General features: G+C 52.6%; 9 protein-coding genes across 9 annotated transcripts; 4 read left to right on the top strand and 5 right to left on the bottom strand.

Annotated features, from left to right (window-relative positions):
- The first annotated feature begins 940 nt into the window (after window positions 1–940).
- Window positions 941–4,243, top strand: BD324DRAFT_617834 (DDHD domain-domain-containing protein). Its single transcript, XM_022014950.1, has 10 exons — window positions 941–1,644; window positions 1,693–1,853; window positions 1,894–1,912; window positions 1,952–2,091; window positions 2,140–2,512; window positions 2,561–2,896; window positions 2,942–3,094; window positions 3,140–3,370; window positions 3,426–3,837; window positions 3,891–4,243. The coding sequence occupies exons 1-10, from the start codon at window positions 1,108–1,110 to the stop codon at window positions 4,037–4,039; spliced, it is 2,511 nt and encodes an 836-aa protein (XP_021872763.1). The 5' UTR covers window positions 941–1,107; the 3' UTR covers window positions 4,040–4,243.
- Window positions 4,014–6,150, bottom strand: BD324DRAFT_297110 (CAP domain-containing protein). Its single transcript, XM_022012414.1, has 8 exons — window positions 5,104–6,150; window positions 4,875–4,951; window positions 4,746–4,778; window positions 4,572–4,645; window positions 4,436–4,474; window positions 4,344–4,362; window positions 4,128–4,270; window positions 4,014–4,041 (listed from the first exon to the last, which is right to left on the bottom strand). The coding sequence occupies exons 1-7, from the start codon at window positions 5,862–5,864 to the stop codon at window positions 4,236–4,238; spliced, it is 1,038 nt and encodes a 345-aa protein (XP_021872762.1). The 5' UTR covers window positions 5,865–6,150; the 3' UTR covers window positions 4,014–4,041; window positions 4,128–4,235.
- Window positions 6,151–6,321: 171 nt separating this feature from the next.
- BD324DRAFT_617828 (hypothetical protein) lies at window positions 6,322–8,022 on the bottom strand. Its single transcript, XM_022014949.1, has 8 exons — window positions 7,897–8,022; window positions 7,780–7,856; window positions 7,523–7,708; window positions 7,380–7,468; window positions 7,090–7,330; window positions 6,940–7,032; window positions 6,655–6,883; window positions 6,322–6,597 (listed from the first exon to the last, which is right to left on the bottom strand). Exons 1-7 carry the CDS (start codon window positions 7,986–7,988, stop codon window positions 6,681–6,683), a joined length of 981 nt encoding a protein of 326 aa, XP_021872761.1. The 5' UTR covers window positions 7,989–8,022; the 3' UTR covers window positions 6,322–6,597; window positions 6,655–6,680.
- A 125-nt stretch (window positions 8,023–8,147) lies between these two features.
- Window positions 8,148–9,328, top strand: BD324DRAFT_617824 (ankyrin repeat-containing domain protein). The gene is made up of 6 exons (XM_022014948.1): window positions 8,148–8,306; window positions 8,367–8,407; window positions 8,468–8,809; window positions 8,869–8,971; window positions 9,020–9,109; window positions 9,196–9,328. Exons 1-6 carry the CDS (start codon window positions 8,199–8,201, stop codon window positions 9,277–9,279), a joined length of 768 nt encoding a protein of 255 aa, XP_021872760.1. The 5' UTR covers window positions 8,148–8,198; the 3' UTR covers window positions 9,280–9,328.
- A 974-nt stretch (window positions 9,329–10,302) lies between these two features.
- On the top strand, window positions 10,303–12,755 carry BD324DRAFT_577086 (glycosyl hydrolase family 71-domain-containing protein; the record flags this gene model as incomplete). Its single annotated transcript, XM_022013237.1, has 9 exons — window positions 10,303–10,573; window positions 10,645–10,661; window positions 10,733–10,838; window positions 10,885–11,273; window positions 11,317–11,483; window positions 11,535–12,073; window positions 12,145–12,216; window positions 12,278–12,644; window positions 12,710–12,755. 9 exons carry the CDS (start codon window positions 10,303–10,305, stop codon window positions 12,753–12,755), a joined length of 1,974 nt encoding a protein of 657 aa, XP_021872759.1.
- A 344-nt stretch (window positions 12,756–13,099) lies between these two features.
- BD324DRAFT_648998 (Golgi CORVET complex core vacuolar protein 8-domain-containing protein) lies at window positions 13,100–18,192 on the top strand (the record flags this gene model as incomplete). The annotated part of the gene is made up of 4 exons (XM_022017917.1): window positions 13,100–13,789; window positions 13,838–13,946; window positions 13,997–15,489; window positions 15,553–18,192. The coding sequence occupies 4 exons, from the start codon at window positions 13,100–13,102 to the stop codon at window positions 18,190–18,192; spliced, it is 4,932 nt and encodes a 1,643-aa protein (XP_021872758.1).
- An 84-nt stretch (window positions 18,193–18,276) lies between these two features.
- Window positions 18,277–23,215, bottom strand: BD324DRAFT_296964 (hypothetical protein). Its single transcript, XM_022012412.1, has 14 exons — window positions 22,867–23,215; window positions 22,589–22,824; window positions 22,360–22,551; window positions 22,199–22,315; window positions 22,050–22,149; window positions 21,856–22,010; window positions 21,369–21,807; window positions 20,993–21,327; window positions 20,736–20,937; window positions 19,213–20,693; window positions 19,020–19,172; window positions 18,678–18,980; window positions 18,447–18,619; window positions 18,277–18,400 (listed from the first exon to the last, which is right to left on the bottom strand). Exons 1-14 carry the CDS (start codon window positions 23,063–23,065, stop codon window positions 18,361–18,363), a joined length of 4,125 nt encoding a protein of 1,374 aa, XP_021872757.1. The 5' UTR covers window positions 23,066–23,215; the 3' UTR covers window positions 18,277–18,360.
- Window positions 23,216–23,335: 120 nt separating this feature from the next.
- Window positions 23,336–23,815, bottom strand: BD324DRAFT_617810 (hypothetical protein). The gene is made up of 3 exons (XM_022014947.1): window positions 23,796–23,815; window positions 23,538–23,741; window positions 23,336–23,498 (listed from the first exon to the last, which is right to left on the bottom strand). The coding sequence occupies exons 2-3, from the start codon at window positions 23,714–23,716 to the stop codon at window positions 23,363–23,365; spliced, it is 315 nt and encodes a 104-aa protein (XP_021872756.1). The 5' UTR covers window positions 23,717–23,741; window positions 23,796–23,815; the 3' UTR covers window positions 23,336–23,362.
- A 1,486-nt stretch (window positions 23,816–25,301) lies between these two features.
- BD324DRAFT_567019 (GPI inositol-deacylase PGAP1-like protein) lies at window positions 25,302–25,989 on the bottom strand (the record flags this gene model as incomplete). The annotated part of the gene is made up of 2 exons (XM_022013040.1): window positions 25,302–25,798; window positions 25,848–25,989. Coding segments are annotated over 2 exons (639 nt in total), but the record flags the coding sequence as incomplete, so codon positions are not given.
- Window positions 25,990–26,046: the final 57 nt, after the last annotated feature.

The following is a 26,046-nucleotide window of genomic DNA, read 5'->3' as shown; positions in this document are numbered from 1 at the left end:
TGTCGAGAGTCCATGGTGTGCAAACGTTCGGCGAGACCACAGGAGCCCCCCTCTTTGATCTTGGATGTGAGTCCCCCCCCTTGGTGAATTATCTCGCCTATCTCAGCATCCAGCTACGAAGCGACCACGGGCGACGACGAGGACGAAAAGGAAAAGGTGTGGTGAATTTTTTTTATTAAACGATGTGTGCTGCTATTTTTCTGCCCTTTTCAACGTGTGCGAGGGAGTATTTGTGTACCTTTTTCACGTCTCTCAGTGTGTAATGTATGGCCTGGTTGAGGATACTGCTGCTGCTGCACAGTGGACAAAGATGGAAGCTGTCAAGTTGGTACGCTGTATCGCAGAATGATAGTTGCAAACCTCTGCCCCCCCTTCTACAACCCTCAGGCAACAGAGACAAAAAAAAAGCGGGAAGCCACGACCAGAGAAAAGAGAGAAAAGAGCAACGGGACAGCCAATTATCGGCATTGTTGCAGCTGCTGGTAGCTACACTGCACGAGTACTCGCTCAGCCCGATACACAGGGTGTAGACCCGTTGCATAATGGTGCGAGTGTTCGTGTACTGCACTGCTCCGTTATCAGTCATATACTATACACTCATTATAGTCCCATCCAGCAATTGCAGGGACAACATCGGCCTAGTAGCTTATCATCCAAAACCCCAACTAAGGCACGAAGATGATCAATCGGACAGTCAATAGAACCATCTGCCCATCTCACAATAAGTCCATGTATGCCTAGATGAGCGAGGCGGGATGGACGTTGCATGTCATCTATCCATCCAGATCCCCTCCCCCCCCCCCCCCCCCCCTTCCCCCCCTAACCCCCCAGGTTGCGGCTTCGACGCCACCGTTGCCCCCTCCTTTCCTCCTTCTGCGATGACGTGTTGCCACTTTGACGACAACAGGCAACCCAAAAAATCCACTGGAATCAATCTACGACTCTTTGACAGATCTACCACATTGCACTTCATAGAACAGAGCCAATCACACTGACACAGACTACGAGGTGAACCTCCCAGCCCTCCTCCTCCCTTTCCCCTCCATCCACCCCTCGGTATCTCCCTCCCCTGCTCGCGGACGAGCCCCCCGTTACTCTCAAAATACCATGAGCTCACCTGGTCCGCCGGCAAAGTTGTCAATGCCAGAACCCGGGTCAGACGACCCGGCTTTGTCATCGCCTCCTCTGCTGACTATGCCAGAATGCGACTACAGATGGGTTCATGCAGGAGCCCAACACTTGGATCTACTTCCAACACCCATCACCACCGCTGCTACGTCCTACAAGGCATTTCAACCTCAGGAATCCGACCGTATAGAGGCTGCATGGCTCAAGTTCAGCCCCGAGGAACGGACCAAAGCTATCTCTGACTGGGGAAGGAACGAAGGAGAAGGATCGCCTGGCAAAGTTGAGGAAAAGGCAAAAGCAGTGGAGAAGGAAGCTGCAGAGCACAAGGAACGCAAACGGAGACAATCCGTGGCGTCCTCAGTGGACGAGCACCAGGGCATAGAGCATGTGTACTCAGGGGAGGAACAGAGGGGTGCGAAGGAGAAGGAGGATGAGAAGAGCTATCAGGCGGTCATGGCAAAGGCGCAAAAGGACTATGAGGATTTGGAGTTGATCTCTGGTGTTCCCGTATCGCAGGTGAGCTTTCGCAGACCCAAAGGCACTACAGGCTCACATCGCGGCTAGGACTCGCTCTTCGAAGTTTCCTTGTCTACCTTGTCTCTACATCCAGTCTTCTGGGCTCACTCTGGTCCTCGTGTGCCGGTCATCCGAGGCTCATGGTTCATTACGGACGAGACCAAGCCTTGCTCCTGGGAGCTGGCAGAGGAGATTGAGAAAGCCTATCAGTGGGTTCGCTCGAGTGTCATCGCTTGCTGATGCATCCAGAGAAATCCAGCCGTGGCAGGTATGTCAACATCTGATTGTCAGTACCTCATGCTCGTAGCCCTCCTACAGGGATGAACTGGCGACGGCGATATCTATCGGACAATCCGCGGAAGACAAGCTGAAACGGAATCTTCCGTCCCGGTTTGGGGCAGGTCTGTCCATCATGTTCGACGATGCAGAACGGGGTCGTCTGCTCACGTGAGTTGCATCCGTCAGATCCGCCAGAATCATCACTCACCGTATAAGGACCGGAGCCATGACCTATCTGTCCAGGACTTTCTGGTCCTCCTTGTCCAAGTCTTCTGGGACACATATCTACCGTGGGTATGGACCCGCTGCAGCGGCCTCGGGCAAAGAGAAATCTGGTCTATCCTCCCGTCGTGGATCGAGTAGCAGTCAAAAGTCGGGTAAAGAGGCCATGAGAAGACCGCACTCCCGTGACGGATCAGCTGGAAGCTTGAAGAAGGGAATACTGGGCAAAGCAACCTCACCAGAAGCCATTGTCAGCGCTGCGTCCAAGGGGATCATACAGGCTAGAGAAGCCTTGTCTCATGATATGAGAGAGGCTACGGGGCATCATGATCACGCAGTTGCAGCGGAAGAGGAGGCAGCACCAGTAGTGAGTCAACAGATAAGCGCCATTGACAATGCTGAATCGCCGATCTAGGTCGGTAGCAACGACGATGACCCACCTTGCACGGACCTCTTACTCGTCATTCATGGTATCGGTCAGCAACTCGCGACGCAATACGAATCCTATAACTTTGTCTACGCTGGTAATCAACTGAGACAGTGCATACGGAAGCAAGCTGCAAATCCCGCTCTGGCGTCCATCATCCGAGATAGGCGATGTCAGGTCTTACCCGTACAGTGGCGTGCTTCCCTCAATCTAGATGATGAGAAAACAGCCGAGGACAAGAAACATGACATGGACAATAGGTTCACGATGGCCGATATAACCATCAACAAATCGATTCCTTATGTTCGAGAGCTGACCAATGCGGTGCGTCGCAGGGCATTCGACTTTTGCTGAATTGAGCTCCTCTAGGTCCTGCTTGATATCCCGCTCTTCATGTCCCATCACCGTCAAAAGATGATCGAGGCTGTATGTCTGCAAGCAAACAAGCTGTTCCGTCTTTGGATAGCTCGGAATCCAGACTTTGAGGCGAAGGGAGGGAGGGTACATATCATCGGTCATTCGGTGAGTTGGCGACTGAGGGAGGAGTATTGATCCACGGGTTCAAAGCTTGGCTCCGCACTCGCTGCCCATATCCTGTCCAACCAACCTACCAAAATGCCGCCACTCGCACAGCTGCCCAAAGCGGTCATCACCAAGACTCGTGATAGATTCCTGTTCAACACTAGCAACCTATTCCTCTGTGGCAGTCCACTTGGTGTCTTTCTACACTTGGATCAAGCGCAGTTGATGCCTAGAAAAGGCAGAGAAAGGACCATGCATTCACCACAGGATGAGGCAGTGAGTAGACCCCTCAACTGGCGAGCACGACTTGATCTGACGCGCTCTTGGACAGCTTGATCGGTCAGGAAAATTCGGTTGCATGGCCATTGACAGCATATACAACGTATTCTACTTTACCGATCCGGTGGCTTATAAGCTCAACGCGGCGGTCGATAATCGTTCTGCGCCTCAACGTCCGCCGTTAGCCATCACTGCTGTCACTGCTGGTTTCTACGCCACTCTAGCTGAAGGACTGGGTACGATCTCCCGGTTCTTACCTTGGGGCAGTAGTAACGGAGGAGGATCAGGCGAGAAGAAAGTCCTGAGACCAGGGGCGATCAGATTACCCAGTGGGATCGAAATGTCTGGTCCTAGTGGAGAAGAAAAGCTGGAAGGATCTCGAGGTGAAAGAAGGTTTTCAGCTTTGAACCCGCATGGGAATCTGGACTTTTACCTCCCTTCAGCAGGCGTCAGCGAGTACCTAGGTTTGTCCCTCCCGCGTCTCTTGGAACACGTTAGGAGCTGACGCATGATTCAGATATGATAACTGCTCATGCCTCGTATTGGGCAGATGGATCATTCGCTGCTTTCTTACTCGCCGAGACATTTTCGACCCGTCTGGATCTGATGCGGACCGGCTTGGGTCTGGCCAGAGATCAACTGCTCCCGGAGGGCACCGTGCTATAGGTCTGATGATGGCTCAGGTAGCCGGATATCAGCAAAGACTTGAACTCACTTAACAAGCATTGTAATACAAGAGTGTAATATAACATACCTTGCATAAGACATTATTTCCAGAAGGACAAGCATGAGGTATACGGAAGGTAGAAGGAATTGTACTGCAGCATGCATTTTCTCAGGGTCAAACGGAAGCCGATGTGTATTATGTCTTCGGCTTGACGTTGGCTTGAAACATGCCTGTGGGGAATGTGTCGTCAGTATGGGTGTGCTGCCGGCCCAGGCGTAGCGAAGTTCATGCTCATCGACATACCTGCGTTGACGTAGTTGCCCTGTAGTGCCACGAGCCATGTAGTATCAGCATGTGTGTGAGGCATCCCCGGAGAGTGTGGCACCGATACCTACGATGGGATCGTACTCGCACGTCGCTTGTTGACCTCCGTCCTGTGTGGGCAAGAGGAGGGGTGAGCGAGAGGGAGGCGGGCGGGCAGGCAGTGAGATGGCTTTTGTATACATGATTTTGCGGAGAGAGCAGACCCACCGGACAGTTGACAATGTAACAACCTACTCTGAGCGAATCGACCCAAATGACTTGAGTAAAGTGACCTGCGGGATCTGAGGGAGGGACGAGTAAAACGTATCAGTATAGGTTTGAGAACCGGTGAAAGATTGGTGACGACGCGATGTGTTTTCGTGCGCTGACTCCCGTATTCACCTTGATACCCTGGATGCGACCAATCATACAATGCTATATAGGGAAAGGAACAGATCAGCCCGTCATTCCACATCGAGGTCGAGGTCGAGGTCGAAGTCGAGGCGCCAGATTGGCTCCGGTACGACTCACGAGCCTCGCTCATCCACATATCAATGACTTTATCAGGGCCCATATCGGGTCCCCAAGCAATGTTCTCGCCAGTGTTGCTAGTCGTAGACATTAGCATCAAAGCACATTCGTTGGAAGAAACCGTTGAGGACGCAAAGGCGGGGGGAAATCGCTGGAGGGTCGAAGATTCTGAGGGCTGTCCTGGGATTGCGCTGCGCTACGCTACGCTACCTTCCGCCTGGACACTCACGTATGCCCATAAGTACACAACTCTGCGTTACCTTTCGCCTTCCACATCATATCGTCACTCCATGTCAAGGCTGGAGCTTGATATTGACTCCGATAAGCATTATGAGCTCTGACCCAGCCCGCTTGATCACCCGAGGTCCCGGAGTACGTCGGACCCGGTACAGGAACTCCATCGGCGACACTCGTGCTGCTCGTTTCGGCGGAGAGAGGAGCTTGAGACTGTGGATGAGGATTTGGATTTGGATCTGGATCTAGATCTGGGACATGCTGACTTTGTACGGTGGTCGATGGCGGTGCATTTGAAGTGTAAGTCGCTTGATTTCCGCCTGCTACTCCTGATCCTACTTCGATCAAGTGGATGACCTGAGGTGGTCGGATAGACGTGATTGACGCGGTGGAAGAATGTGTCGGGATGGGAGAGCTGGCATGACTGGATATTGAGGATGAAATGGCGACCGAAGATGTTTGATCGGGTGCAGAGGATGTGGAGATGGCTACGAGGTTCCAATCCAAGAAGCCGGCACGTAAGGGACCCCTGGCTCGTCCTGAGGAGGAGGAAGTCAGACTAGGTGTCGAGGCAGTTGAATATCCGGAACCAAAGGACACGTCGAGCAGTACGCCACCGATGTAGTGCCCATTGGCCTGTCGTTTGACAATATCATGAGCACGGAATCCTCGAGCTGGTGGACGGTGGATGTTTCCCAAGGCGACGACAAGGAACGAGAGGGATGAAAGAGCGTGAGAGAGGCGAATGACCAGCATGTCTATCCTCTTAAGGCTTCCGACCGACACGGGATGTTGATTCTCAAGGGTTTTGGAGATGAGCTTGTGAAAGATCTCACGATACTGTAAGCTCCAGCGATAGCCCCATGTTCAGCCCTCGGCGTGAGTTGTCTCGCAGATCAGCGCTGGTGAAGTAAAGTTGGCTTTCATGAACAAGGGTTTGAGGATTCAATGCAGTGAATGGGTCCTTGAGTCTGTGAGAGTGGCTTGTCCGTCCAAGATTTATTGCGAGCCCCCTTTGGACACCACCCTTTGGTAATGTGACACTTGTCAGAGCTACACAGTCCTTTCACCAGAAGGTCCTTGAAACTGACGCTTGGTTGGAATGCTGCGACGGTGATTGCTTGACTATCAGCTCCCCCCGTGATGATGCCACAAGAGACTGCCGAGACGAAGTGATCCATGTCACCGGGCTACTGCATCAGTCAGTACAACATCAGCAGTGAGTATGATACATGCCGGGATGAATGAGAAAAGTATGCTACAAACCTGCTTTTGGGCCCCTGAGGCCTCGCCCATAATTATGGCATACCGTTCTGCTGCCTCATCCTCTCCTTCGCGATCTTGGACCACCTGAAGATCCAGGAATGTCAAACCCACCCATGACTCTAGCAGGTCCGCCTCGGCCTGCAGGATCACCAGCGCCGCCTCCGTTGTAGAAACCTTCAGCGTTGTTTCGAGAAGGATAGACGATACTGTGCTTCTCAGCGTACTGCAGAGCGAGCACGCATCAGCAGAGAGATCGCGAAATGATCGTGAAACGACTTACATCAGCCAGGGCGTCGAGTTGTTTTGTCAAGCTTGATAGGTATTTGGCCAATTGAACATCGCTGTATTCCTGCATGAGGAGATCAGATCGACAATAAGGTAGCTCAAGCGATGACGGTCACAACGTACAGTCATAAACTCCTCTTGAAACCCTACAGAGTCAATGGTCGGTAAAGACGATACCAGAGAAGACAGCTGCCGAAGAATGCTCTGATCTGGTTCGGCCGTTTCTTGTAGATATATCAGCATGGTAGCCCCTTTCTCGTACACCGTGCGGTCAACTCACTATTGATAACACCAGTGATGTAAGCTGTCAGGATTGAGATCCTTTCATGCAGCATGCCAATAGCATTTCGGAGTGTCGTGAGATTGCCAACGACTACGCATCACGCCGTACTCAGTCGGCACGTCCTTGAGGCACAACTTGTACACTCACCGCCACTCTCATCACCTTGGGCCCCTGCATCCCCTCTCGAGATACCATCCACGGCGATCCGTTCAGCTTCTCCAGTCTCAATCGCGTAATCTAATTTGATAAACTTGGTTCCGGCCGCTGTGAAAGTGGACGAGGAAGATGTGTCGGCGAATGAGGCTTCGTAGACTGAAAAGGGGAGACCGTCGCCAAGTTGAGAGGGGTCAAAGAGGAGAAAGAGGGGGCTATCAACTTTCTCTAGGAACTATGCAAAGCTTCAGTCTGTGATCTCGATGTGAGATGAGCGAGCTGACCTGTCGATGGAGTCTAGCATGATCCGCTGTGGGCGTCTGACCGATCGTATACCATCCGACTATGTCCAATGTCGGAAAGACCTCTTTGACTGGCCGATATATTGAGCTATTCTAATCGCAGGGAGGATGTTGAGCTCACTCACAATCATCCCCTCGTCGAGTCAAAAAGTCTATGTTCAGATTGCTGCCCTTATTGGGTGATCGATTCGCTCCTTCAGACATATCTACATCACCACCGGCAGCTCCATGTTCCATCTGGTACACCAGTTCGAACGAATTAGAGATGGATACATCTCGGTTGGACTGAGTACCAAGCAGAGCTCCGATGACTTTTTTGAGAGAGAGGAGAGAGAGGGACGAGTCAGTCATATTCATGACATTTCCACACTCCGGATCTCACGCTTCTCTGGGTGGTCCGGAGACGTTAAACGCGCTCGGGTGTAATGGTCTGAAATGTTGAGGATGGGTAATGGATGCCTAACCAGTCAGCAACGAGGGGATCCTGCCTTGTCCTCACAAGCTGATGTTCAACCCTGAGCCAGACTCGGAGCTGATCAAGCTGTCCACTGGCTCAGGCTGAGTCGAAGATTTGGAAGGTCCTGCGTCCATCTTTGCAGTACTCTGGATACTGAGATGCAAGCAGCAAAGAGACAGTGCACAGCCTCTGCTTCGGGTTACCAGTCAGAGTGGAGGTTGACTTTATCAGGGGGATTGAATAAAGTCTCGGGTTTCATGTGTTGACGCGGAACATGATGCTGAGATCATTGCGGGAAAGTATAGACGGCAGACTCTGCTTAGCCCTCTGGCTTATGGCCCTTGATGACTAGAGATGACTCTTACAACATTGGGAAAGCGTTCAAAGCGGCTTCAGAATGGCTTTCGGGCACTCCAGCAGCTGCCCATCTGCCAAATGAGCGAAAGTTAGAGGTTGGGCAACTATGAAAAATCAATATTCATGGCGATGGTCGCTGATACGTTTATGGCTAGTTGTACGGCTTGTTCAAGTATATTCAATCTGGAATTGGACCGTGAGATGGAACGTGAGGCCGGCCTGGACTTTAGAACTGATGATGAAATGGCTTATATAGAGCTGGATCTCGCCCATCTCTATTTTCACCTGCCCCTCGAGCGAAGTATGATGCCTGGGTCGTTCAGCATGCCAGATACTCTGTAGAAGGCTTGGAGGGAGTTGCCAAAGCCCAAGAAAGGTATATGAGCATAGCGCGAGAAGTCGGATGGGATGGGCATGTGCCTGTGGACGAGGACAATGATGAGGATCTAGAGCATCTGGATTCGGAAGATGAAGAAGATCATGCTGGGAAACGATCCTCTACCTCAACGGGCGAAGTCAGAGGCAAGAGTTCCAACACTGGCATGGGAACAGGGGTCAGTATGATGTCGCGCGAGGAGATGGAGGTTGATGGAGCTCGGTGAGTTGAGACAACAGGAGAGAGAGAGAGAAATGGCGGAGGGCTAACGGTCGGCCCAGTGATCTGTATCCACTTCACGAGGCTGTATTGACCAACGACCTCGATACGATCAAAGCATTGTTAGATCAATCTCCGGAACTCATCGATGTGAAAGACGACACAGTGAGTGGTGTGGCAAGGTGAAGCTGGCTGTGGGCTGAAAATCATCAGGGCAACACGGCACTCCATTTAGCCGTGGATCGCGGATATATCGCCATTGTCGAGTTCCTCTTAATGCGTCATGCTGATCTGAGCGTCCAAGTCAGTAGTAACACCCCCCCCCCCCCCCTCTACCCCCCTGACCAGCCACACGCCCATGTGCTGACTCTAGTGGCGTTGCATGATAGGATGAAGACGGACAAACGCCATTGGATATCGCCACCATGTTGGACCGGACGGAGATAATAATGTTGTTACAGGTGAAAGCATAACCATAATCAATGGTCACGTGTATATCATTATATGCATGGCGTTGCTCGGCTGGACGCTTCGGTGCATTGACCGAAATTTCCCGGACGCTCTACGCTGTCTGCTCGCCCCCCGCCTCGTCTCTCCAGTCAAAGCCCCTGGTTTCGCCATCCCATTGGATCCCATCCGTATGTGTTGTTCCCGTCTTTACGAGATGTCAGCCGGACCCGGCAGACCAGCCGCCCTTCATGCCACTTTTTGACTGGCGCATACCATATTTCTTCGGTTCCAGAAAAAGCTTTTTGTTCGAAATCCTTAGCGCGAGCCTCCACTCTTCTCAGGCCACAGCTGCGGCGACTCACTCACTCACTCATTCCCCTGTTCGGATCCTTCCGCTGCCAGGTCCCGCCCCTGTATGGGTCCACTCACTCACTCACTCTTCCTCTCGTCTTACGAGCCATCGTGTGCCTGTTCCTGGCGTTTGGGTTGAATCCCTTTTGGGGGGAGCTACCATATAGTTCGGAGAAGACGGCGCGCTCTGCATGAGTCTGGAATGCATCCCCTGAGACGAAGAGAGTGGAGGGAGGTGGAGAGAATAGAATGTCTTGCCTATAGCGTTGAAAGAAGAGAAAATTTCTTTGGATGCGCCACAGCGGGCAATTTTGGGGGCTCATGGAAGAGCTCTCTTCTTCCTTTGTTACGTACTACTCAGGCACGGAGATCATACACTTACGCGAGGCGCAGATCACTTCCAAGGTTACGTACCCCATTCATTGTGGTAGTCTCTGTAATACCACTGAACTCTGTCCGGGAGGAAGAGGAGGAGGAGGAGGAGGGGAGGGGTGGAGGGGCGTTCCTGCCGTTGGGAATGCCATGCTATATGGTCCAGAAACTATTTTCAGCACCGCAGGTACGGACAAGAGGGGGCCATAAAAAAACAAACGATCATAAAAGAGATATATCTTTTACGGTTCTTCGTATCATCTCATCGCATCCCCCCGGCTCCCATCGACCAAGTGATTCAGGTGTTCAAATACTGATCCATGATGATCGGACGATCACTGTTCACTCTCCTTGCCTACCTGGCATTATCTGGTCCAGCCATCGCTTTCCCCTTCCATCCCCCGTCGTCGTCCGAGATCGAGGACTCGAACATTGAGAAACGGGGTCTGGTGGCAGGATGGACAAGTCTCGGCTGCGTGGTCGATGCCCATACTCGGGTTCTGAGTGAAAGCTTCAAGACTACAAAATCAATGACCACAGAGTATTGCCTTACATATTGTGCACAGAAAGGTTTCACCTATGCCGGAACAGAGGGTGAGTCGGGGAAGACAGAAGAGCTGTCGAACCACCTATACAACATGGCTGATCCCTGTCTGTCCTCTCAGATTCTAGCCAGTGCTGGGTATGTTCACTCTGGATCCATTCAGACCTCGTAACGCAAGCTGATGATCTCTGCCTATTTCTCCTATCCAGTGCGGAAACTCAATACCGCAAGGACTCGGTACCAGTGCAGCAGGATGCAATGCAGCCTGCGGGGGTAATGCTAATGAAATATGTGGAGGTCCTTGGCGATTATCCTGTAGGTTACAGCGATCTGTCATTGAGGGAGAAAGAGTCTGATCGAGTCTATTTCCACCAAGTGTACAAGCAAAGCAAGGTCTCCACCTCTTCCAGCGCCAAGTCGTCGTCGTCTTCAAGCACAATCAAGACTTCTTCTTCTTCTACCACCAAGACTTCTTCTTCTACCACCACCATTAAGACGACGTCTACAACCACCACTACTACCAAGACTGTCCCAACGACGACGACAACCAAAACTCCATCTCCTACCACCACCACCACTACGACCACAAGGTCTACTCCTACGACCACCACTACCACGACGACCACATCCACGCCCTCACCTTCTCCACTGCCTGCGAACCCAGCCGGTGCCAACAGCGTTTTCGGCGTGGCCAACCCACCCGGAAGCAACAGTCAAAAATCACTCTATGTGCACCACATTGTCGGAAACGTGAGCGCGCGTGACGTCTGGACTGTCATTGACTCCTTTCCAGACCTACAGCTATTCCGTCAGCGATTGGATGAATGACATGAGTCAAGCCTCCGCCGCTGGTATCGATGGATTCGCACTCAACTTTGGAAATCTCTACTGGGAATTCACACAGATGGACAATGCGTATGCCGCTGCCAATCAACTAGGAGGCAACTTCAAGCTGTTCCTGTAAGTCAGCACGTTCTCTGCTGTTGCATTCCTAAGATACCTCCTCTTTAGATCGATCGACTTTTCTGCCAATTCATGTAGTGGTGCATCGGATGCCGACTTTTTGACATCCCTCGTCCAGAAATATGCTTATAACAATGCTCAAGCAACGTACAATGGGAAACCCATGTACGCTTCATTCTCTGGATCAGGCTGCAACTTTGGTCAAGACAACTTCAACGATGGGTTCAACTACTTTGATCAATTGTTGAGCAACAAGGGAGTTCAGGGCTTCTTTGTCCCTTCCATCTTTGTCGATCCGTCCCAATACAGTGGATTCAATTGGATGAATGGCGAGTTGAATTGGAATTCCGGATGGCCAATGGGCGACTCGCCTCTCGACACGTCGAGCGATAATCAATACATGGGTGATCTCGGCGGTAAAGCGTACATGCCGGCCATCTCTCCATTCTTCTTCACCTACTATGGACCGAACAGCTACAACAAGGATTGGATCTACCGTTCCGACGATTGGCTCCTGGCCAGGAGATTCGAACAGATCGTTCAAATGAGGAACCAGGTGGATTTCGCGGAAATCATCTCCTGGAATGGTGAGCTCCACTCTTTGAGAACTGATGATGGGCAGAGAAGAGCTGACACACACTTCTCCCCCTCCCCGCAGACTTTGGCGAGAGTCACTACGTTGGACCCATCCGCCAAGTGTCCACCCCATGGTCGGTCTCGATGCCTCACAGTGAGCTTATACTCGCTTCGCGCTCAAGTCGTTTCGCTGATTCCCTTTCTTCCTCCCTCAGCTCCACTCCTGCCCCTCATCAATTACTACAGCTCGGCATTCAAATATGGTTCTTACCCCAGTATCAACACGGACCAGATCTTCCTCTGGTCAAGACCTCACTCCAAGTGGGCTCAACCTTATGCCCCGACACTTTCCAAACCCAACAACTGGCAGAACACAGATGACAACCTATACGTCGTCATGCTTCTTTCTCAACCTGCGGTCGTGACCATCTACTCGGGATCCAACAAGGCCATGTGGAACGCCCCCGCAGGAGTGGCGAAGCTGAGCGTACCGAGTCTCCCGGGAAGTATCGGTGCCTCTATCGCTCGAAACGGAGCTACCGTCAAGAGTTATGATTCGACAGGACAATTCTCGTACACTTCGTGAGTCGCGTCATGCCACGCCTATGAGCGGACAGACGGGACGCAAACTGACAGGAGCCCATCAGGAACCCTGCGGACTATAATTTCAACTATTTCGTGGCCAATGCTTAGGCACGCGGCCGTTGTAGAAAAGCGTAGACGTTGTCGAGAAGATAGGATCGGTCTTGATGGTTTTGGGCATTGTCGGTATAATAGAACCACACCATTCTCGCATCTTGGGTCTTTGGCATCTTGGGAATCATATAATCACAGCAAATCATCTTGAACGACAATCACAATATGCATCGGTGCCTTCTTGTTCGCATCGTGCGGGGTGAAGGAGGGATCAACTCGGCAGACTCGTCACAGCCACAAACCACGTGGTCACGAGTTCTCGCGCCTCAACTGAGTGCACACTCTTCGTCATGTCGGATCCGCGTCGTTGAGCTTCGTAGTCGTCCGACGGCCCGTTCATCATGGATCCGCTGTCGGTAAGGGATGAGTTGGAGAGTTTGCCAACGGAGCGCGAGACGGGGGGGCAACAGCGTCCGCCCGTTCGACCACTTTCATCTGTGAATGGATCTTCGAACAGTATCCGGCATGTTGATCCTCAACACTCAGTGTCCCGAATGAGGGCATTCGCCCGCTTCGACTCGGAGACGACGCCTTTCGAGATGGAAATGGACAGCAAGAGTAAAGACCACGATGATGGCCCATTTGACAGACCTGCGAGCCCCAAATGGCCAGAAATGGAAGCTGGTCCAAGTGATTATTGGCGACGCTCACCTTCTATCTCGGATTCTCAGATTGGCCGTCCTCCAGAAGCAGCATGGCGTCAAGCAAGTACGCAACCCTGGCCGAGTGATCTAGAAGATGGCCCCAGTGATGTCTGGAGGTCTCACGACGTACAGCGTAGTCGGGAACTTGAGGGAAGCAGAGAGGACGTATATGGGGAGGAGGAGGATGTGGACGAGAGGGCAATTCTTACTGCTCGACAAGAAGAAACACGAGACATGTATGGCGAAGGCGCAGTGGACGAAGTGAGCCCTTCAGGCCCTCTCAATGGTACACATGGGTATCATGAGCGGGGTGCCACTTCCAACGCTCGACAGCAAGATCTTACGCTGGAATATGACGATTCAGATTCCATAGTGCTTCCGCGAAAGGTTAGTCATGTCACCTCTGCTAGAGTCCCTCAAGCTGACCTCATGCAGGTGGTATCAGCGGTCACACCTTCCTCATCCTCACTATCAATCGCAGGAGCCCACGATGGTCCCGCCGATCGCCCAACGTCCTTGAAGCGCTTGTCAACATCTTACATCCGTCAGTGCATGTGTCACAGTCCTCATATTCAGACCTGACTCCACCTGTAGACCCTTCCATATCCCGCTTAAGATCACATCACCGCACAGCGTCCACGTCCACTGAACAGTCTGTACCTGGTAGACCTACATCCCTCCTCGCTCAAGCTCGTCTTCCATCCCATTTCTCCCAATTGTCATTGGCGAAATCCGATTCTACCACCGCTTCTCCACTTCCTGACCCCGCTGCACCCGGTACCGCCGTTCCCACTGACCCGTCTTCTTCTTCTTCCAAACCTCGCCCGTTCAATTTCTCCGCGTTTCCATTTCATCCCCTTCGCGGTATCTCTGCTCATCTGTTCTCACCAGATGCCAAAAGCATTGTCGACCCGCCTCCGCACTCGGCACGCAAAGCTACTTCGTTCCTCTCCAAACCACCGGATCCACCTCGTCAGCCTCTGCCTCTCGGTAGACCAAGCGTCATGGATGTGAGGGACATCATTGCTGTAGGAACGGATGGAGGACTCGTGCTCGTCTACACCTTTGACCAGAAACTCCAGCATGTTCTGCAGAATGATGCGTCTGCATCATCAGGCCCAGTCACAGCTGTCTGCGTCTCACCGGACGGCACATACGTTGGTGTGGGGCACGCTACAGGTAACATCCATCTTTACGATTTGTCGCGCCCTTTAAAACCTGCGCGGACGACGCTTGGCCTCACCTTGACCCAAGTTCTCTCGGGCCAAAAGGAAGGCCACCTGCAAGGCAGTCCCATCCTTCACATTGGATTCGTCGGGGCAAGACACACATCCATCGTCACTGGAGATGAGCACGGAAGAGCTTTCTGGTGGAGTCTGGGCAAAGTAATCGGTGTGGAGAGCAATGATGTGGTGAGAATGCTGGGGAGTTATCCGGGGAACCCACCAGCATCATCTGAGACGAATGGATCGGTCGTCACCACAAAAGCCAAAAAGCAAACAACCTTGTTCGCTGTTCGACCGCTACCATTGGGATCCGCACCTGACCCTTCAGACGAATTCAACTTTACCGTCCTGCAGACACCTGCAAAATTGGTCATTGTGGGTATGAAGCCCAAGGCCCGAACGTGGTACAGAAAGATGCGGACAGACGACGGCGGTACATATGGTGGTTTGAGAGGCTGCGCAGAGTGGTGTATTGGTCAGGGACCCGACAAAGTATTGGCGTATTCCTGGGGGTGGACTCTGAGGCTATTGCGCATCAAGATCGTCACGCGAGTATCCAAGACGAAGACAGTCAAGGCGGAAGCTGAACCCGAGTTCACCGAAGGACTGACCTATCAAGCCACTGGACCCATAGTTGCTTTGCAGTGGTACGACGAGCATCATCTCGTACTCGTTACTTTTGACTCGATCATCCTTCTAGATGCGCGAACCATGACGCTGGTCGAATGGCAACCGAGGAAAACACATGTTTTGATGTCCAATTCGTTTTACGAATCCCTCAACGATGGCACCCCTCTGCCGGGATACTCAAGACCGGTGGCAGCGAGTGTGCGGATGTTCAGAGGCAAACTCTTCATACTCGTGAGCGAGCCAAGGCCTCAGTTTGCCCGTTCAAATTGCCGCGCGCTGACACGTGCTCACTAGACCCGTGATGCCGTGGAAGTGGCGAGTCTACTCAAATGGAACGACCGTATACTCTATAGAGTACATCAGGGGGATTTCCTCGACGCTATTCAGATCGCTCTGGCATACTATGAAGATCGGCCGCCGGGGAACACGATCACATTGCCGCATGATCGCGAGGAACGCAGAGATCTGATTGGGTCCCGCATCAGAGAGCTTTTGAAATCTTCTCTTGATTGGGCTTTCTCAGAGGATCGGATGAGAGACGATACGCATTACAGTGTCGATGGTCGAGGTGTCGACCTCACAGGCTTGTTCGAGGGGCTCGCATCGACCTGTATTGATACGTCGTTGGCATTGAATGACACTGCTTTCCTCTTTGACGAAGAATACGACTATTTCGCCAATGCTGGAATCCAAAACATCTTTCTCAAACTCCTCCAGCCCTACATTTTTCAAGGCAAAGTGAGAACAATTCCACCTGCTGTGCTCAAGGACCTCATGTCCATGCACGCTGAGCAGGAGGGCGATCTCGACTCGGCAGAAGCAATCATATGGCATGTCGAACCCACGTCTCTGGACATCAATCAAGTCGTGACCTTGTGTGAAGCCCATGGGCTGTGGGATGCTCTCATACACGTCTATACCCGCACCATGCGAGACTTTGTGGCACCGTTGGTCAAGCTACTGGGGCTGATGACAAGCTTGCAACGCGATCGCATGTCCAGACCGGCGATCGTAGGGCAAGAACATGGAGCGTCACATGACGAGATTGGCGCGACGCATGCGTACAAGCTCTTTGCATACTTGGAAATGGTCCTTTGCGGTCAATCGTATCCCAGTGGCGAGATGTTGAAACCCTTGGAGGAGGCGTCAGAAGCTCGAAAGTCGGTGTATGATTTCATCTTTTCCGGACAATTGGTCCAGTGGCCCTCTGGAAACGAAGGAACCCTCGTACCGGCTTTGGATCACGGCGTATCTTACCCTTATCTCGACTTGATATTGCAATTTGACACAGAGGCTTTCCTGCATGCCATGGACATCGCCTTTGAAGATCCGTACCTGAATGACTCCACCGCCGCTGCCACGAGCCGACAAGCCATCATCAACATCATGCTCGATGTCATGAAGCCTGATCGATTCGCGAACGAAGATATTACGCTCCTATACATCTTTGTCGCTCGGAACCTGCCAAAGTATCCTCAGTTCCTTTTCATCCCGCCGTCGACGTTGCGCCGGCTCCTGGTCAGTCTGGCAAGCGAGACCGATCTTAGTAATTTGGAGGATCGTCAATTGGCCACGGAATACCTGTTATCTACCTATACACCGGACCATATCGAGGAGATCTATGCTTTGTTCGAGCATGCCGGCTTCTATCGCATCCTTCGGTCCATGTACCGCTCAGAAGGCAAGTGGCGATTGCTCGTCCTGGCCCATGTCAATGATCCAGAGTTGGACAAATGCTTGTTCTCCGATCTCGACCGGCTATTCGATGAGCTCAAGTTGGACGTTCAAGGTATGACAGAGGTTCGATCTGGTATCGAGACAGTTTTATCCCACTTGGTCGATCTCAACGTGCGTCAGACTGCTTTACTGCTGGACAAGCACTTTCCAATTTTACACGTCCAAGCAACTGAAACTATCACTTCGGATCTCAAGAAGATGGCATACCTGCGGTCTCTTCTTGATCGAGCAACTGAGGGGGAGGAGGAGGAAGAGCAGGAAGGATTCGACGGGATGCACCTGGATGGCCCTTCGACGAATCTAGACAGCTCGATGCGGTTGCTTTACGTTTCCCTGCTCACAAGGTACGACTCGTCGGCTGTTATTGCCTTTCTTGATCGTCGTGGACCGGCATTCTTTGATCTCGGTGCTCTGGCCGAGCAATGTCGAAAAGCCGACCATGTCGAGGGACAACTGTGGGCTCTGGACAAGATGGGTGACTCGCGCGCCGCATTCACAGTCACCGAGACTGTCCTACAGTCCCGAGCGGTCGACCTCGGTCAAGCTGTCATAGATCGTGAGATGGGCGACGTTCACCTGATCCTGCAGACACTGAACAGCGTCTCTCACATGGCTGTTCGACTTTGTCAAGAACATTCCAACGACGACAACAAGTCGTCTGCTGCTCAATCTGAAGATTTATGGTTCGCAGTCTTACATGGCGTGATGGAGGTGGTCCATTCGGTCGGAGCGGTCATCTCCCTGTCTTTGGAGGAAGAAAGTGAGAAGAATCCCGACGGTCAAATGGTCATGGATAATCTCAGATCCCTCGTCCAATATACATTACAGAGCCTGGTCGCTTCCTCTTCCACCACGACCTTGTCTTTCCCTCGCATGTTTAAGCGATTGGTCGATGAGAGCTCGACTGGATCGAGCACACAAAAAGGTAGAGCCTACTCGGAATTCAGGACAATCTTGACCGGTATGCTCGACTCTTATCGATCCGAGGGGGAAATGTTGAGCATGACGACGAGAATCGTCGAAGAAGATTTGTTCTGGAGTGTCAAGGAAGCTACGAAGAAGCGACAGATGGGCTGGAGACCAGCTTTTGGATCGTGCTCAACTTGTGGTAAAGGGCTGATGGGAGCAGCAGACGAGCAAGAGTCACTCCTCGTTCTTGCTTCAGGGGAAATAAAGCACAAACAGTGCAAAGCGTAGTCAGATCAACCACGAAAAAAAAGGCATGCATATGGGGAGGGGGTATGCACAACGTGACAAGGCACCCACCCCATTCGCCTATATGCTGTAGGAGTGTATATATGTACAAAGAGAGCACAATCTTACATGATATTGGATGATTAACAAAATACGCCGCCTTCATCGCCATCAAGGCAAGACTCCCTGCTGCTTCAACATCCTCGCCCATCTTGCCGGAAGGTCAACATTATCTCTTTGAGTATTGGTCAACTTACTGGTCTCGCTTCAGCTTGGCTTCCTCAAGCTCCCGCTTCAACTTCATGTTCTCCAAGGCCAGCTCATTCCGTCTCGCCTTTGTATCCTGAAGATCTAAGCGCATCGCTTCAAACGCCTCGGTCGATGGCAGTGACACGTCGTTGAACATCCCATCGAGCTCAGTATTGAACGCCTAAGCGTGAAGCTTCAGCGCGCGGTGTCTAGGGATCAATTCACATGCAATTACTCACCTCGTAGATTACATCCACCTCAACCTGTGCATCCGCCAGCTGCGCCTTGAGCTGATCACACGTCTCCTTTTTCCGCGTCACTTGTGCCCGGAGAATTTCAATGTCTCGGAACATTTGGGTGTTGTCATGCAAAAGTCTCCCGACAAGGCTTGAAGCCTGTTCCCCGTCATTTGACGCAACTTTCAACACATCTTCCAGGCGATGGGCAAGCGAGGAGATGCTCTGAGCTATCTCGTCAAGTTCATGGCGGTTCAGTTCGGGAGTGTTCTCGGCATCAGCAAGATGAGACTTGTCTGCCAGTCGCTGCAACGTCAGAGATGGCCGAGCACAGAGGAGACTTGCCTGGATGTTACGTCGGTGTGGCGATCTCGGCAATGATGCGTTTCGATCCGCTACCCAGGTAGGAATCGGTGTCATGGGATCATTCCGAAGCATCTTCCTCAACGTGTGGATCTCCGCTCGCAACTTCTTGCTTGCAGCACGAGCATCGTGGATCTGAATGGGTCAGTCTGGCAGTGAAGAACAATCAACTTACATTTCGGCGTGTCGCATCGACAGCAGCTGGGGCATGCGGATGCTCGGCAGTGACCTCGTTATTCGGATTCAGTTTCTGCGAAGTAATACTGCCAGACCCTGCGGACGAGACTCGCCTCATAGGCGTCAGAGGTCCACTTGAGCGGCGAGAGTCGTTCCGAGTAGGCGTCTTCCGGCTGACGCTCTTCTTTGCCGAAAGGGGAGGTACAGGCAGAGGATCGGGTACGATATCGACGCGGTCGGCGTGATCAAGTGGACTCTTTGATGGGCTGCGCTTCCGTGGTGACATCTGGTCAGCAGAGTGTTGTCGTTTGACCGATGTGCCCGACACAGTCCGACCACGAAGGGGCGAATCGTCTTCTTTAAGCGGTAATGTCGTCCGTCCAGGAGTGACCTTGCGACCATTACCTGACACTACACGCAATGATGTGTGACCCGAGCCGAGACCCGGGTAGACAGCAGGGGTATTTCGCATTGTCGGTGATCGAGGACCCATGGGTCTCGGCGATGCCGGTATCGGGATGGAGGCTGGTCTGGGAGGCGGACTCGTCATACGATCGAGTGGCGGGCTTCTGATCGGTTCATACGATTCTGGACTGCGGAGGTGGCTAGATACTGAAGCAGAGGAGATGTGTTCGTGCGTAGCTGCACTTCGAATATGACCGCTGGTTCCTTGCCCAGATGCTTGGGGAGACATGACGGTGGCAGCGATGATTGCGTCAAGGGTCGGGGTCGACTCGAACAAGCCGTCGACGACTCGCTTTGGCTTCGGTGTGTCCTCTGACAGAGCCCGACTTGGCGATGGCGTCTTGCGTGTTCGGAGAGGAGCAGTGGGAGAGAGAGGGGTCTGCGGACCTGACGATGGGGATAGAGGAGATGGCGATCCCGAACGTATGGCCTCTCGAAGGGCACTCTCCGCTTCGATAGCCCTGTCCAGGTTGCTGCTATGCCGCCTTTTGAGATCCTGTGTCTGATCGTGACGGTGTCTCAATTCGCCAACACTCTTCGCTGCAAGTCGGAGCGAAGGTTTGGGACTCAGGGCTGCCATCGACTTGCTGTTCTTGCGAGCAAGATTCAGACGCTCGTTGAGGTCAATCTCGCTCTGACCAAGACTTGGGTCATTGCTGCCATATGGTGCACCCAGGCGACTCTGAGAGGTCTGCGATTGACTGCTGGGGGTCCGCTTCAAGGGCAGACCATCGCTACCCAGGGCTGAGCCAAGGCTCTGCGTGTGTCGGTGAGCGCCACTGCTCTGCGTGGATGATCGACTCATGACGGATTTGGATCGCCTGGAGCTGCTGGTTCCAAAGTGATCGGAATGAGAGCTCTGGCTTCGTCCAGGAGGATTGTTGCCGCCGAACAGGTTGCGGGAAATGGTGTCGAGGTTGAGTAGAGAGGGACGGAATCGTTGAGCGCTTCCTCCGGGGGTGGTGGGCGCTGACGCATTGGCTGCACGTATCTTGAAGATCCCGTATTGATGGACTTTTTCACTTAGCACAAGCTTCCCGTACGAGTTGCACTCACTGATGGTGGCCATATGACCCATGACATCTTGCATGGATACCATCAAGCGATCTGTCTCCTCATCCTCAGCAGTGGAGACGGACATGCGACATAGTCCACCCGGAAGCGGCTGAAGGCGAATGGCCAAGAGCGGGTTCATGTCGTTTGACAGTGGAAGATCTGCAGATTCACTTCCCTCATCAATGTGCACCACAACTCGTGCCTGGAAGACGACGTCAGTAAAACGCGTATCTGGAGAGACAGGAGGCCAGTCTCACCTTTTTCGACATGATCCAGTCTCTTCTCTTCCATACATTCCAGTACAGCCTGGCGCGGCTGAAAGGCTCGCCAGCGTTGTCGAGACCAGTCTCTCCCTTTTGGGCCAATATCTGCGACGGCGCCTTCGCATCGGAATCGGAGGGTAACACTTTCGTTCTCGCTCTGGCCTGAGCAGACCAGAGGTTCTCCAGAAATCTCAGCTTGTCCTGACGGCAAGCGACTGGATCCAGGCCAACCCCAAAGGGGGGTTGAACGGTTGAGTACAGTCTGAGGGGTCGGCCGGACCATTTTTCACCAAAGCCCACTGGCGGACGTTCCAAGAAGAGTTGAAAGTCTACCCAGGCTTCAGTGACGTATCAAGGACTTCCAACTCACCCCCGCTTCCCGCGTCGACCGCCACGACATCCGATACGTCCACTATGCCTCGAAAGCTGAGCTTGTCCTTTTTGGCAGTCTGCTTGTCTAGCACCGCTACGCCCCCACCACTGCGCACCAAAGCTTGCACGTCATCCAGTCCCGTGATTTTCCTTCCACTGAGAGCACTCGCTTGCCGTTTCACGACCATGATCTTGTCATCGAATAGGAACAACGTGCAAGGTATGGATGGCGCATTTGGCAGGTTATTTGGGGACACTGGGAGGTGAGCACTCGAGCTCCCGGATCCAAGTGATACAAGAGAGGGAGTTGATGTGGATGGCGAAGTTATAGAAGAAAGCCGACGAGACCCCGGAGATGTAGCCTGCTGGGGCTCATGCGGGACGTCATCCACATCGATGGAGTCAAGGTAATCTCGATTACTGGAGAATAGATTTGCCTGTGGAGCGACTGAGCGATCTGTCTTCACGACACGACTGGAACTCACTGGAAAGCCATCCACATTCCTCTCCAGACAGTACATCACTGTAGCTCGAACCGTCTGAGGATCGGGCTCGCATCGGGCGATCCTCGAGGCGATCTCTATGCTCTCTAACAATTTCGATTTCTGCTCGGAGAAGGCTGGCAGGCACTTCACCATGGCTGCACTGTTTAGCTCAGCCCTTTGGACTCGGATCTCACTTTGCCAAAGAAGGGTGTACCGTGGTATGCGCTGTACAGGCTCCATGAGCAATTCTCGCAAGCCGATATTTCCTATGCCTGTTGTCTGGTATTTCGTCCGCTTTTGAATGCCGATCAGCTGGGGGCTATCATTTCAGTCACCGGCTCACCTCGATGAACGAATTGAAGCTACTGTACTTCTTGAGCACATCCTGGAACATCCTTTGTGATTCATCCTGTTTGCTGAGATATGAGCGATATGGCTCGAACGTCTTCAATTCTCTGAGCTAGCCCAAGAATCAGCCGCATTGCATCATCATGTGCGTCTCACATGATGCAGACAGATCGTCCCAACCTGATCCGGACCCTCTCCAGCTGCGAACATGGCTTCGAGATCCTTAGTAAAAGCAATGGATGCGAGGATGATTGCATCTATATTGTTGAAAAGGGTCTTGGCTTCGTACATGGGGATGATCTTGCTATACTCCTGTCTCGCAAAATTGCGCAGCGGATCTGCATAGCTCTGAGATCGTCAGTGTGAAGTCTCGGCGCTACCAAACCTTCTTGAGCGCCTCAATCCGCGATAGATAGCTCCGCTCCGTCCTCACTAGCTCCTCGATGAGGTTCTTCAGCCTTGTGGACATCTCCAATTGCTTCTCCTTTGACCACGGCGCAGTGGGCTCATTTTCGTTCAGATTTGTCGACCGTTTCGAAGGCGTATTCGTACGGGATGGTCCAGCAATTAGAGAAGGCGTCGCCAGAGACTCGCCAAGATATGGCAAGAGATTTGCCGTTTCTGATTTGGTATCAGCGTCTGTCCTTGATATACCCCCTTCACCTTCCCCTTCATGTTCGACCACCAAATCGCATAAAAAGGCTCTCCTGGTTATCTTGCTGCCCGTCTCCTTGTCGGTCGATCTTGTGGAACTGTTCAGGTCGATGGGTTTGGGAGGAGGAGGTGGAGGAATAGGGGACCCTGACTGTCGACCGCCGGGCGTGCCTCCAGACTGTTTGTATGGTGAGGGAAATGTCGGCATGGTGCGAGTGAGTTTTGCGGCGTCATGGATCCGAAAAGTCTGCTTAACGGGTCACTAGGGGCAGAGCTCCGGGCTCCGAGAGCTAGTCCAAAGTGAGCGTCGACCCAGTGCGAGTTGAGATATGATACTGAGATGTATATAAGACCATAGGACGAGGGTTGATTGATTCATATTGAGGGTTGTTTTGGTGACTGTTTTTTCGGCGATATCCACCGTGGGAAACGAATAAGAAAAGTCAGTCGCGTGGCGGGTGAGGAATGGCGATCCCTGGTGGCGTTGTGTGTGCTATGCATAGATCTATGGCCAGAGGATTCCCCACAAGCATAGGAGGACTGGATCTACAAGGTAAGGAAGAATATACATATGCCTGCCCCCAAAGAGAAATGCAATGAGGCTGAGGAGCAGCAGACATGCTTGAGCAACTCGGATGAATCTAAGCAAATCAGCAAAATGAATAAACGTCGCCACTTACAAATGCCTAGAGTGTAGCTCCTGAGTGCGGGAGCTCAACTCAACAAGACCTAGCAGTGGTATGACTCTAAGAATATTGTGGTCAGATGAGAATGCGCTTCGCCAATCGAGCCATAGCGTTCTTGCCCATATGCCGAGAGTGACGAGGTTGAACGGGAGGATGAAAGTGAGTAGGAGCATGATCGATGCCAGTAGTTGGCTGTGACTTGACTGAGGTATGAGGAGTCAGAGAGAGAGTGCAGATTTCAAGGAAGCTCACCTTGGCGACAGGTCTTTCGGAGACATAGGTGATCCCCAGTATCAAATACAAGGCTACCAGCGCAAGCTGTTGTGGCACGAAAAGGTAAATCGATACCAGAACGGATGCTGTCCAGACCAAGGTACCCGTTGTCAGTAACCTGTCTGGTGTGATCCTGATTGATAAGCACTAGAGTCCTCGAGTACTCGGCTCACTTCTCATCACCCTTCTCGGGCGAGTTCTGGCCTTTTGTCGGCTGGAACCGCTGAACGATGACACGGCTGAAGCCGAGGAAGTGCGCGAATATGATCACCAGGCCCAAGGCTATGATCGCGAAGATTGAGCTGAGTGGAGCTAGACTTGGGTACGCAACTCCAAGCAACCAGTCATGAGTAGGTGTGAATCGACCTATGAGTGGCTGGAGAATAGAGAGGCCGAAGAAGAAACAACAGCCAACGAACAGGCGAGCTGTATTGATCTCTGATAAAACCTCGGCAAAAGAAGGGAAGACGCCTGTCATTAGCTGGGGACATTACGAGAAGAGCATTTACCGTTCCGAGCAAACAATTGCAGCTGGAGACAGAAGAGCAGGGCGGACCATCCAATGGACCAGGCGATTGGCATCATGCGGTATCTCAGCACTGCTTTGGCCAAAGTGCGCAGGTAGAGTGTAGACACGTTGATCCTTTTTACGGGACAAGAGGGATCCTGGTACACATCCAATATGAGACCTCGGGACTGTCCAGAGCTGCTGAGAAATGGGGCATCGCCTATGTGCGAGTGAACCTGGACCGATTGGGAGTTCAGGGGGAAGAACCTGGACTCGGACGTTGTATTTTCAACGTCGAGACGAGGCATGCTTCGGTGACGGATCACAGGGCGAGGTCCTAAGACGACTTTAGATGGACGGACCTGCAGCTAGACCTACCTTTACAGTGACCGAGTTCCACGTCGAGTTGAAAAACCTCGAGTGACGTGAGAGAGATGGATGGGAACCGCAGGGTCAGATGCGTGGGATCACGCTTGAGCCCGGAATCTGGGCAGGACCAGTGAGACCAGCATGGGATCTGAAGACTTACCGTATCGTCGACCGTGGACGGCGATCGACACGTGAGCCCCGATGGTCACTTCAGGCCCAGGTTCGCCATGACTCTTGATCTCTATCGCATCGTCTGGCATCCTGAAGCTCATCGCATATGCAATGTCCAAAGCCTTGACACCTTCACCAGGTAGAGGAAAAGGGGTATCCGGCTCCATCGGTGCGGGGAATGAAGTCATTTCTTCGAAGCGAACCAGTTCGCATCGATTACTGTAATCGCAAGCTTCGATTGAGATGGGGGGTCGTCGAGTCTCAGGATCTGCTGAGACTCTTCTGACCAGCACCGTCATATCTCGAGGACGTCGATCGATGGACGGGTCATCGTCACCGTTCAGATGAACGGGCGGAGGGTTGTCTTGCCATAACCATGAACGAGCCACGTTGAGCTTGTCGGCACGGGACTGAAACTGTGTCATCTCCAAGAGTACCCTAGCCACACGCCAGCGGACCTGATGGCACCACACCATCGCCTGATGGTCGACACCGGTCCAAGCACCGGGTATACCCGTCGTAAAGACAGCGAAGCCACCATCTTTACCGACTAGATCATGCGTCAGGCTACAGGCATCCGAGACGATCTGAGTGTCCGAGACACCTCCACAGATGGACAACAGGACTGGACCTGACCCGTGGTGTGATTGCGAATTGATGGTGTTGTAGATCGATTCCATGGACCATTCAAGGGCCACTGGTGGATACAGATGTGGCGTTGACATGGTGAAAATCACATCGACCAGGTCTGACACCTCTATGGCCGCCAGTCGAGCTACTATGCCACCCATAGAATGCCCTAGCAAGGTGACTTGACTCGGACCACTATGGTCGCGGTACAGCTCGAGGACCTTTCGAACAGCATAGGCCAAGTAGTGGGCTTGATCCCTGACCGTGGGACCGTGGAAAGCGGAAAATTCTTCGTTGTAGTCAACTGCGAGGGTATTAGAAAACATGTGCCAGCAAAGAAGACAGGGGCTGACCAGTGAAGAAGTCGCGGCCTCGCACATGCTGCATACCTTGAGCGATCTGTCCAGGATGCTCATGGTACTGCCTAGAGGCTGATGAGGCGATGGACCTCACTTGCGCATATGAGCCAGCGTTCCCGGGTACGAAGATGACCGGCGATCCAGTGGGCTGGGTGCTTCAGCTGGGAGCGGCGTTTAATCGCTCACCTCGTGA

The sequence above is a fragment of the Kockovaella imperatae genome (assembly GCF_002102565.1).
Source record: "Kockovaella imperatae strain NRRL Y-17943 chromosome Unknown BD324scaffold_3, whole genome shotgun sequence".
In the NCBI taxonomy this organism is placed as follows: domain Eukaryota; kingdom Fungi; phylum Basidiomycota; class Tremellomycetes; order Tremellales; family Cuniculitremaceae; genus Kockovaella; species Kockovaella imperatae.
This window is presented reverse-complemented; position numbering and strand designations above follow the sequence as displayed.

What these genes read in the sequence shown, in the direction of transcription:
- BD324DRAFT_617834 (XM_022014950.1), top strand. Translation starts at nt 1,108, where the DNA reads ATGAGCTCACCTGGTCCGCCGGCAAAGTTGTCAATGCCAGAACCCGGG. An exon ending in CTGGTGTTCCCGTATCGCAG is followed by an intron (nt 1,645 to 1,692) that starts GTGAGCTTTCGC and finishes CATCGCGGCTAG; the next exon opens with GACTCGCTCTTCGAAGTTTC. An exon ending in AGGCGTCAGCGAGTACCTAG is followed by an intron (nt 3,838 to 3,890) that starts GTTTGTCCCTCC and finishes CGCATGATTCAG; the next exon opens with ATATGATAACTGCTCATGCC.
- BD324DRAFT_297110 (XM_022012414.1), bottom strand. Translation starts at nt 5,864, where the DNA reads ATGCTGGTCATTCGCCTCTCTCACGCTCTTTCATCCCTCTCGTTCCTT. An exon ending in TTGTGTACTTATGGGCATAC is followed by an intron (nt 4,952 to 5,103) that starts GTGAGTGTCCAG and finishes GTCTACGACTAG; the next exon opens with CAACACTGGCGAGAACATTG. An exon ending in GTTACATTGTCAACTGTCCG is followed by an intron (nt 4,475 to 4,571) that starts GTGGGTCTGCTC and finishes TTGCCCACACAG; the next exon opens with GACGGAGGTCAACAAGCGAC.
- BD324DRAFT_617828 (XM_022014949.1), bottom strand. Translation starts at nt 7,988, where the DNA reads ATGGACGCAGGACCTTCCAAATCTTCGACTCAGCCTGAGCCAGTGGAC. An exon ending in GACTCGACGAGGGGATGATT is followed by an intron (nt 7,469 to 7,522) that starts GTGAGTGAGCTC and finishes TATATCGGCCAG; the next exon opens with TCAAAGAGGTCTTTCCGACA. An exon ending in CATCACTGGTGTTATCAATA is followed by an intron (nt 6,884 to 6,939) that starts GTGAGTTGACCG and finishes TATATCTACAAG; the next exon opens with AAACGGCCGAACCAGATCAG.
- BD324DRAFT_617824 (XM_022014948.1), top strand. Translation starts at nt 8,199, where the DNA reads ATGACTAGAGATGACTCTTACAACATTGGGAAAGCGTTCAAAGCGGCT. An exon ending in ATGGAGGTTGATGGAGCTCG is followed by an intron (nt 8,810 to 8,868) that starts GTGAGTTGAGAC and finishes CGGTCGGCCCAG; the next exon opens with TGATCTGTATCCACTTCACG. An exon ending in TCGATGTGAAAGACGACACA is followed by an intron (nt 8,972 to 9,019) that starts GTGAGTGGTGTG and finishes GAAAATCATCAG; the next exon opens with GGCAACACGGCACTCCATTT.
- BD324DRAFT_296964 (XM_022012412.1), bottom strand. Translation starts at nt 23,065, where the DNA reads ATGCCGACATTTCCCTCACCATACAAACAGTCTGGAGGCACGCCCGGC. An exon ending in GGTCGAACATGAAGGGGAAG is followed by an intron (nt 22,825 to 22,866) that starts GTGAAGGGGGTA and finishes ATACCAAATCAG; the next exon opens with AAACGGCAAATCTCTTGCCA. An exon ending in AGGTGGATGTAATCTACGAG is followed by an intron (nt 18,620 to 18,677) that starts GTGAGTAATTGC and finishes CTTCACGCTTAG; the next exon opens with GCGTTCAATACTGAGCTCGA.
- BD324DRAFT_617810 (XM_022014947.1), bottom strand. Translation starts at nt 23,716, where the DNA reads ATGCTCCTACTCACTTTCATCCTCCCGTTCAACCTCGTCACTCTCGGC. An exon ending in GAGCTACACTCTAGGCATTT is followed by an intron (nt 23,499 to 23,537) that starts GTAAGTGGCGAC and finishes TGATTTGCTTAG; the next exon opens with ATTCATCCGAGTTGCTCAAG.